Consider the following 9,604-nt stretch of genomic DNA (forward strand, 5'->3'; position numbering starts at 1 on the left):
CGGCTATTCGCTCTCATGGTGTAAGCAACCACAATTTGCAGCGGCCACAAGGAGCCAGTTAGTGGAGGTGAGTCCAAGCAGTGAAAGAGCTGCTGCTGAATCCAGACCTACGCTGTCTGGGCCACAAATGAAGTGTCAGGAGAGGAGACGAGCTGAACTGCAACGGGTGAAGTTACGTTAAGATGTAATCTCTTAAGAATGGTTTGATATCTGAATTAATCTGAAATACTGACTTTAAATACTGCTTCATGACTTTCAGGTCTTCACAAACATCTCACCTGTATGTCCATGTATCACTTCTCACATCATGTCTCATATGTTTTAGATGTTTTTTAGATGTCGTGTTATGGTTATATATGATCAAATGTACTGCACACCTTTCTAAAACACTCTTGATTACATTATATATATTATAAAAAAAAACATTAAGTATCCTAAATATAGTTTTATGGAACAAACTTGGAGCACAGATTGAGCTGAATAGTGAAATGGTTTCCAAAATGCGTCGATGACCTCTGATGTACCCAGACTCCCAACCCTGGACTACACCTGCTGTGAGTAGCAGAGTGAGTTAAACACAGTTTCTTTTTCCATCTGGACGTCCAGGACACCGTGTGAACTCACTGCTGGGAGGCTGTGGACCCAAATAAACAGCTTCACATTTACACATTATTTCCCTCCGATGTCCTTTTAATTGATACTCGTTCATAATGAAACGCCATCATTACGGCGTCTTTACCACCCAGCAGCACTGGTCGCCACTTGTTGCAACGTCAGACTCCATCTCTCCGGTTTGGGAGGAGGGAGGATTGCAGGGAGGGGAGGAGAGGATGAGGGGAGGGGGGACTCCGTCACATCCTCTGGCCATAAATGGGCATGAAGTTTACACGCAGCGGGGAATCCTCTCACTGGAGATGATGAATGGGGAGGAGGGCCGAGGGAGCTGCCAAAGTGTATATAAGGAGAAAGAGGGGAAGTCGCTGATGTGAAATCCACAGCAAGCAAATACCTACCGAGGAGCAGAGACGAAAAGGAATACCTTTAATTGCTTTTTACACCTTTTGACACAGACCACTTCGGATCATTTGTTGAAAACCATCAAAAGGGGGTTGAAAGAAAACAATCATCTGCATCATTTGTTCTCCATTTTCCCTCCCTTTTTCTCCCCCTGGAAGAGACGGACTTCTAAGTGCATCATTATGTTGAACAATATGGATTTGAACGCGAAAGATTCTTTTTACCCTCAGTTTGAGAATTGCAACAGTTCTTCCCTGGGAATGGAAAACAGCGTGCGGAAAGACGGCAGCCAGGAGGTGTACGTCGATGCAGAGCGGGGGGTACCTGCCCAGTTTGGCCACGGTGAGTTCGCATCTTTGCACAGTCGATGATAATGTGCATGCATGAGGAGGGATGTTAAACGTGTTAAATAATGAAGTGCCACAAGACGCGTAACTCTTTTAGTGCATGTGTGTGTGTGTGTGTGTATCAAGGCTTCATATCAAGACATTTCTCCACCACGATACGCATTAATGTTTATGTAACACTGACTCCCTTCTTCGCTTCATTTGCACTTTATTCCCAGCTATAAAACACTCGCGATGACAAAGTTTTCTCTCTCTTTGTGATCCAACAGAAGGAGCACCTGCAACCCTCAAAACCGAAGCTTCCAACTCAGAATTTGCTTTTAACCACTGCGAGTGCCCGAAAGACACATACACCCCCTCCTCGCTCTCCTACTCTGGCAGCTTCTATGTGGAGGCATCTCAGGGAGCGCCGTGCAGCACTGAAACACTGCTCAACATGATCACCGAGATCGTGGGTATATCCACGCTGCCACTTTCAGAAGTGCAACAGAGCGGCAACAGTCGGGGAACTTACCCATCTCCTGCGCCGCTGGAAAATGGCAGCTTTGGAGACCCCAAGAGGCCATCGTACACCTGCTCCGGCCCTACTCCTCCTGTTTATTCCCCGAGCCAGACGTGCCAGAGGTACGCCGATGATCAGGCCGGCAGCCAAACCCAAGACCCGTCCACTTCCCAGCTCAGTTTCGGCTCCTCCCGAGCCTCAAACCAGAAGAAGACTGAACCAAAGTCCGAGGCCGCTTCTTTCCCCGTTGTGGTCAAGAACGAGTTTGAAAGCAGCTGCTACGAGTGGGGGACGTTTAACAAGTCTGACTGTTTGGAGACGAGTTTCCAGACAGAAACCTTCCCGATGTCAAGCGATTTCCCCCCCGACCAGCAGATGGATGTAAAGGAACTTTTAGACACGTTCCCCCCAATTTGTCCCAACCCGGAGATGGAATTTAAAGTGGAAGGGGGCATCAAGCAAGAACCGTGCTTCTCTGACACCTGTTCTCAGAGCTACTCCAGCCCCCTGTACAATAATTACCTCCCACCTCCACCCATGGGCCTCTCCTCCAACCTGAAACCTTTCCCCGAACCTCAGCAGTCGTCCAACCAGTGTGAGTCCTTATACACGTCGCCAGCTTTACCGAGCACCATAGACTCCATCCTCTACTCTTCCTTGTTGCCAGATTCTTTTGCCCAAAGTTACACCACCCGCGCCACGAAGCCCCCCAGGGCCAGGAAGAGTCCCGCCGCCTCTCACGGCCCAGCGAAAGAGAAACCCTTCACCTGCCCCATGGAGAGCTGCGACCGGCGCTTCTCTCGCTCGGACGAGCTCAACCGGCACATCCGCATCCACACGGGTCACAAACCTTTCCAGTGCCGCATCTGTTTGCGCAGCTTCAGCCGTAGCGACCACCTCACCACCCACACCAGGACTCACACGGGCGAGAAGCCGTTCTCCTGCGACGTGTGCGGTAAACGGTTCGCCCGGAGCGACGAGAGGAAACGGCACGGACGCGTACACCTGAAACAGAAGGAGAAAATGGAAATAAAGCCACAGGTGACCGCCGGCGCATGGCCGTTCACTCTTCCCGAGGGAATTTGAAGACAAGGCTGTGTTGGCCATATTAGCATCTTTCCGTCTTGGAAGATAAACCAGATCACTACAAGTTGATGTCTGAGTTGGTTTGACCTGCAAGCCGATGCCTGACAGGAGAGGTTTTGTGCAAATAATGCAGTTTTGGAGGAGCAAAAAAAAAAAAGGGGGGGGGGGGGGGGAGAAAGAGGTCTGCTGCGGCCTTATTGCCAGCTGCTGCTGATGCTGCTGACTTATTCAAAGATGCATTAATTCTAAAAGTCGGTAAACAGCTCAACAGTGACTTGTTGCTGTTGTTCTAGTAGAAGCCAAACCTCTCTGCTGCGGCATTTGCATGACTGCTGTTCAGCACCTCTTCATCTGGACAGCTCCGACCTCCACCCGCCTCTGAGCCTGGATGGATTGCACTTAAAGATTATTAATATCTCCATTTTAAGATTCTTATTTTCTGCTTTTAGCATTCTTAGAGCAATGGTTTGGACTATGTTTCTTAAAAAAAAAATGCATGTTTATGTCAGTGTTCTTTTCCTTTAACTGGAATATCAACCACTGTCAAGGTTCTCCTTCACTCCACAGCGAGCATTATTGAAGGGATGTAGGCGAACATATTTATGGCTTCGACCATAAAGCTGTCCATCTTTGATCCAATTTAGTGTTTGTTTAACTTCTTATCATTTGGCTGTCAGTGTTTTTTGTCATTGGTCTTTGTGTTGTGTTACAATTGTTTGGATTATTACAATTGTGAAAGATATATCATAAATGGGAAATAAATATATTTGTATTACTGTACTTCTTTGTATTTTTATAGATAACTGAATATTTTACATCTATCACATTTGAGCGTCATTTCTAAGGTGAAATGTATTCTAAATCATGAATAATGTCTTGGTTTTTGAGGGCTATTGTTTAGTAACACAATATTTTAAATGTTACAATTTGATATCAGAAACATTTTCGCACTTCATTCCATTGTTGGTATGATAAGAGTTATTTCATTGAACTGCTGATCAGATGATGACAAGAATGTACACTAGTTGTGGTATGGCTTTTTTGAACAAAAGTGGTTTTACAGTATGTACAGAAGTATATTTAATCAAGCTAGAAATGACTAGCAAATCATATAAACATTGCTTTTGAGTAATCAGGTAGCACACATTGCTGCGAGTTTCTGTGGATTTTACCTTGGTAATAAAAAGGGTTTGGACACCTCGACTGGAGATACTGTTTGCTGAAATGTTGAGAGTTTGGTGAAATTGTCACCAACAGGGTACTGCAAAAAAAAAAAAAAAAAAAAAAAACGTAATTTAACTCGCCTTAAGTTATATTAACTGTTGTAAACAGTAAAGATTTTGTACATACACAGTTTCTACAATGCTTTAAATTAATATTGATGTTGTTATTTTTATGAAAAATTTATGAACAAAATAAACATTTTCTGGAAGCAGCAAGTTTCTTGTGCGTGATTGAGGACGAGCAGACGTCTTTCCCCTTTTTCACTGAGGCCCAGCCTGTTTCTCGCAGCGTTGAGATCCCTTGTTAGAGTGTATCTCTTCCCAAAATATACATTATAACAGGCCACCTGTGGCACCACACTGTAGCCCTAACATTAGACATCACAGTTCTGCCCTGTGACTCACAAAGCTTTTGACTCCAACACATTACGGTTAAAAGCTTATTACTCAGTGCTGTGATTCTGAATCCCCCTCGACTTCAAAGATCCCTTTTCTCGTGATGTAAATGTAGAGATAAACACCACGAACGCCGTGATAATCTCTACAGGAAACCTGTTAAACAGGACATTTTCTTGCCATGTCACTGAGATGATCTGATGCTCTCAGTTCATTCATTCCTTTGTTCATTGACTCGTGCTTTTTTTGCAATAAAAGGATATTAATTTCCACTCAATCGCTGAATGTGATTATGGGCTATTATCATGTTTTTTTTTCACTCAAAGAATTGTGGTACTGAACTCTCCTCTTGTCTAAACTGTCTGTATGTTCTTGTAAATGCAGTTAATGGTTTCCATGTCTCATCTCTACTAGAAAGAAAAAAACAAAACAAGGAAAGGCTGTAGTGCCAGCCACTACTTCTTTTTGTGCTAAAGAGACTTTTTTTTGTTGTTGTTCAGAACAACAAAATCACTATGTTATTAAATTAAGAACAACCCCACATGGTTTAATGTTTTCATGTGCAAAGATAAAATGTTTAAAATAAGCTAATTTGATTTATTTATAGCGTCCATGCAAGAGAACTAGGGGAGAAGAGTGTTGTTTCTATACTTACAGAGGGAATCCAAGATGCTTTGTGCTCTGTGCATCTTTCCGTCATGCCAAGATCTTACAGTCTGTCTTTGCAAACCATGAAGCCATGTACTACCAGGGACTCCGCTGCGGTACGTAGGACATGCATGTGCCCATGACGCAGTCGCCTGGCAGAACACCGCTTTGCTTGCCCACGGCAGTGCGTAAGTGCCTGCGTTGTCTGTATCTGACAAACATACTGTACAAGTGTGAAAATGCAAGTTGCCACATGGAGCACTGTGAATAGTATGTACCCATCCTCTCCTGTCCATCACTCATCATCACTTACAATAGCACAGGACCCAGCCAGCATCAACACACGCTCCCTTATCCATGTTGTTTTAGTGGCAAACATTGTCCAGTGATGGATAGTTGAAGTTTTGAATTGCAGTGATGGTGCAGTCACAGTGACCATTATCCAGACACTTGAAGACTGAAGAGTTATTGAACTCTGGCCAGTGATGGAATTTCTGCATTTGTGCATGTGGAAGCTCAAATTCACATTTGCATACTGTAAATGGTCCTTGATAAATCTACAGCATGTGAATACAGTTTCAGCTGTGTTGTCTTTATCAAACGCGTTCCATGTAGTAAAGCTTCCTACCTAATGCTCCATTACAGACAAAAAGACATAAATCAGTTCTTTTTCTGATTGACATTTGTGTTTTTTTTATCCTCTGGATATCGCTGAAGCCATTAAGTAATTGTGCAGGGAGGACTCCTGTCTGCCACTGAGAACCATGCTTTCTCAGAACATGGACCTCTGCTGTGAATGGTAGCACATCAAGTCCATTAAATCCTTGCCAGAGTATTACTAATGCAAACATGTTAACATCAGGATTGCTGGATTGGGGGTTTATCCAAGGTAGTGCTTCTATGTGACTAACAAATTTCATATGTAACCATGGAGAAAACCATGAACAGATGTGATTTCACTTGTTCATTGTCTCATCCAATTAATCGCTTGATGTGGGATTGCTTCTGGATAAGTCAATAGAACTATTTATCTGCTGTACCAAATGAGTACTTTGGCTCAGGATTAAATAAAAAAAATCCTTTAAAATGACAGTGAAGGATTAGATGGGTCCAAATTCTGAGGATAAATGTCAGTGCAGAATGATATGTACTTACATGTTCATTACTTCTGAGCACAGGCTTTCCCCTTCATCTGATTGGTGCACAAAAGTAGTTTTTTTTAAATTGCATTATCTAATTTTTAACTTCTTTTGCATCATACACAAACAAATGTTGACCTCCAGCCAGTTTATATTACATCGATCAATAACTGGCGTATGCCGCATTCCTCAGTGTCAAGCACGTCCACATGTGTGGTGCCGTCAAATGTCTGAAGTCCGTCTTGAGAGGAACAAGTACAGTCTTAGTCATCTGTGAAGAGCCTAACATCCCTTTTGTCCATGCTTGAACTTCAAACAATTCTATCGCTACAACAATAATCCAATAATGGCTTTCACAATGTATGAAAATGAATTTTATTTGCTTATATGAAGGATCAGAGGCAGTTTCAGCGGTTCAAGCTTCAGGTATCAGGTCACCTCAAGTACCTATTAATAATCACAGTTCTACTTGAGACGGTCTATATGGCCACACAGTCTCATTCGCATGTGGATTGATCCATTGTGGGGTAATCACCACATAATTTTATGCGCACCTTTAAAAATGTGCACTGGGGCACGTCATGGTCCTTGGGGTGGGCTCAGTAATCAAGGTGCATAATCGCATGGCGGTAATGGCAATCAGGCTTAGCAGATTAATTCCTCAGATCATACATCAACCCGTCGGTCCTGTATCTGATCATGAAGAAGGGTGTAGGTGGTCTGGAGAGTGCAGGTGATTAAAAAGAAGAGAACCATTCCAGCGAGAAGGAGCTCGTTATGCAAACATTTTTTAAGTGCCTAATTCTTTCCATTGTTCTGGCTCCAAAATTCTTCATTTATGGTACTGATCAGGCGACGCACAAGACTGAGAAAAGAACTTTTAGTTTGCCCCTTCCTAATTTACAAATGTACTGTAGGATCAAGTGGTCAAGTCTTACCAGTTACCAGTATGTGCTGCACAGTGAACAGACCTTGCTAGCTGAATGACTTCTTAGCAATTCAGCCACTTGCAGAAATTTACAGCTGCCCTTGAAACATTCCAGGTTGGAGTCTTTACAATAATATTGCGGCACTGTGCTGCAGCTGTGTGCATGCTGTAGCAACTCCAGGTATCTGGAGAGCCAATGAAAATAATAATAATAAATAAAGCTTTAGCATCACAATCTGTTCGTCTGAAAAGCGTCTTATACTCATTTGTGCAGGTCACATCATTTAATATAAATGGTTTGTGGCTTCTATAATGAATGTTTTATATTAACAGTGAATACAATTACTGTGTAAAGTGTGAAATGGGTTATTACCTTTAAGTTCATCATCATCATGTTTATAAAATAGCATTTCAGTGCTGTCTTCATAGCTTCTCCCTCTTGGACAACTCAGTTCCCCCTAAAAATAAACTATTGCTGTTGTTTTAAGACAAATTCAACCGATGCCATCAGATGTTTTCCATCATGACAACTTGCTTGTTCTTAAAACAACATTGACTGATTGGCTTCGCCTCCCTCCATGACAGTGCCACTCTGGCTGTAGTTCAGTCCAGTTCAGACGGATGTGACAGCACCTTGTACTGACAACAGGATCAAATGTTAACCTTTAACTCCATCAGCTGGTGGCAGAGCACTGCAGCTTCCTCTCACAGTGAATGACAATTTTTAATCTGTCATGATATGTGTCAGTGGCTACATGCACAAAAAAAAAAAAAAAGAATTAAATAAAAAAATAAAACGAACTCTGGTCTCATCACTTTGTTGTCCAGTACATATACTTTGGCATTTGTGGAGGAAATAAGCTTCGGGCACATGCATGTATATGACACAACATGGTTTGGATTGACAGTAATGACTCTGAAGGAAGTTTGTGCTTGTGTTAAAAAAAAAAAAAAAAAAAAAGTGTGGCGTGCTATTACTTGTTGGAAGTATCTAGAAAACCTGCTGTCACATTAGCATGCAGCCATCTCACGAAGAAAATGTATAAAATCCACTCATCTATAAAACATCATCATATACACACACAGCTGTTAACATCTCTTCCCATAAAATAAATGAACTTATGGCCGTGTGTCCAGTAGAGCTCTGAGTGATTACTTTAGTGCTTTGACATTTGCAACAGCAGTAATGAGGCATGTCTGTGACAGCTGTGTCACTACCAGCAGCCTGTGTCTTGGCTGTTCAGTTCAACACTGGGAAAGGGAGGCATACTGTGGCCAAACACTGGCACTCTCTCTAGATAATGATGGTTCACCCATAGAGAAGCACAGAGAATGTGTCGAAGTCGGTGGAAAACTATGCGCATGTGTGTTTAGTGAGAGAAAGAAGTGAGTGAGGGAGGCCGATTGAGAGTGTACGCGAAGTGTATTAGCGTGTGTGTTTATGTGTGTGTGTGTGTGTGTGTGTGTGTGTGCATGGCTGTCATTGCCAAGATGGAATCAGAGACTGGGAGAGGAGGCTGGGCTGGGACATAAAGACTAGTATAAAAAAATGAGTGGGCTGAACACGCTCCGCTCATACAGTGCACCCTCCCATCATGCAGGGCGACAATTTGCATGTGCACACCAGCCTCAGTGCCTCAACTGTATGTATTCTGCATCTAAATTAACCATCAAAATCAAGCGATGCTCTTCAGAGCGCCGTGAAATGTATGCAAAATATAGCTACTTCAGCATTAGCAGCTTGCTTTCTCTACGGCAACACTTGTTTTAATGCCCGCTGAATTCTGATAGTTGAGTTGTTGCTGACTGTTGAGTGAATTGGAGCCATTAGGAAAGAACGGTCGACCACAGAAAGCCACATTATTTTCTGAATAAGTACATTAGTGACCTACAGAAAGAATCATACAGTGATTGCTCATGTATTGCATTGTTTTTACTTTTGTTTTAAATCACAGCAGTAGAACTACTTGATTGTTTTTTATATATTTTTAGCCATATTTAGAGTTATTATGTTAAATCTATCAACTACATTTTGCTGAGAACAGTTAAAACCCTGCGAAAAAGTTGTAGTCAAAACTCACCTCAGTGGTTTTATCACCCTGCACTCTTTTCACATGCTGTGCGTTTAATGCATCAGACTCTTAAAGTGTCTTATAGCTGTGTTACAGCTGCAGTGTCATTACATACAAAACATAAAGGAAACTCAATTCTTAACACATGAAACCAGTGAGAAAGATACTGTGGATTTGGGTTAAGAGAAATTTCTGAATCAGAGGTACCACATAATTGGAGTTGTGTGTAGTTAGTTGAGTTACCTT

The 9,604-nt window shown here is 42.5% G+C and overlaps 1 protein-coding gene across 1 annotated transcript; it reads left to right on the top strand.

Moving 5' to 3' along the window:
- Positions 1-1,007: 1,007 nt before the first annotated feature.
- LOC113162292 (early growth response protein 1-B) lies at positions 1,008-4,142 on the top strand. The gene is made up of 2 exons (XM_026360351.1): positions 1,008-1,359; positions 1,634-4,142. The coding sequence occupies exons 1-2, from the start codon at positions 1,200-1,202 to the stop codon at positions 2,950-2,952; spliced, it is 1,479 nt and encodes a 492-aa protein (XP_026216136.1). The 5' UTR covers positions 1,008-1,199; the 3' UTR covers positions 2,953-4,142.
- Positions 4,143-9,604: the final 5,462 nt, after the last annotated feature.

The sequence above is a fragment of the Anabas testudineus genome, chromosome 1 (genome assembly GCF_900324465.2).
Source record: "Anabas testudineus chromosome 1, fAnaTes1.2, whole genome shotgun sequence".
Lineage (NCBI taxonomy): Eukaryota > Metazoa > Chordata > Actinopteri > Anabantiformes > Anabantidae > Anabas > Anabas testudineus.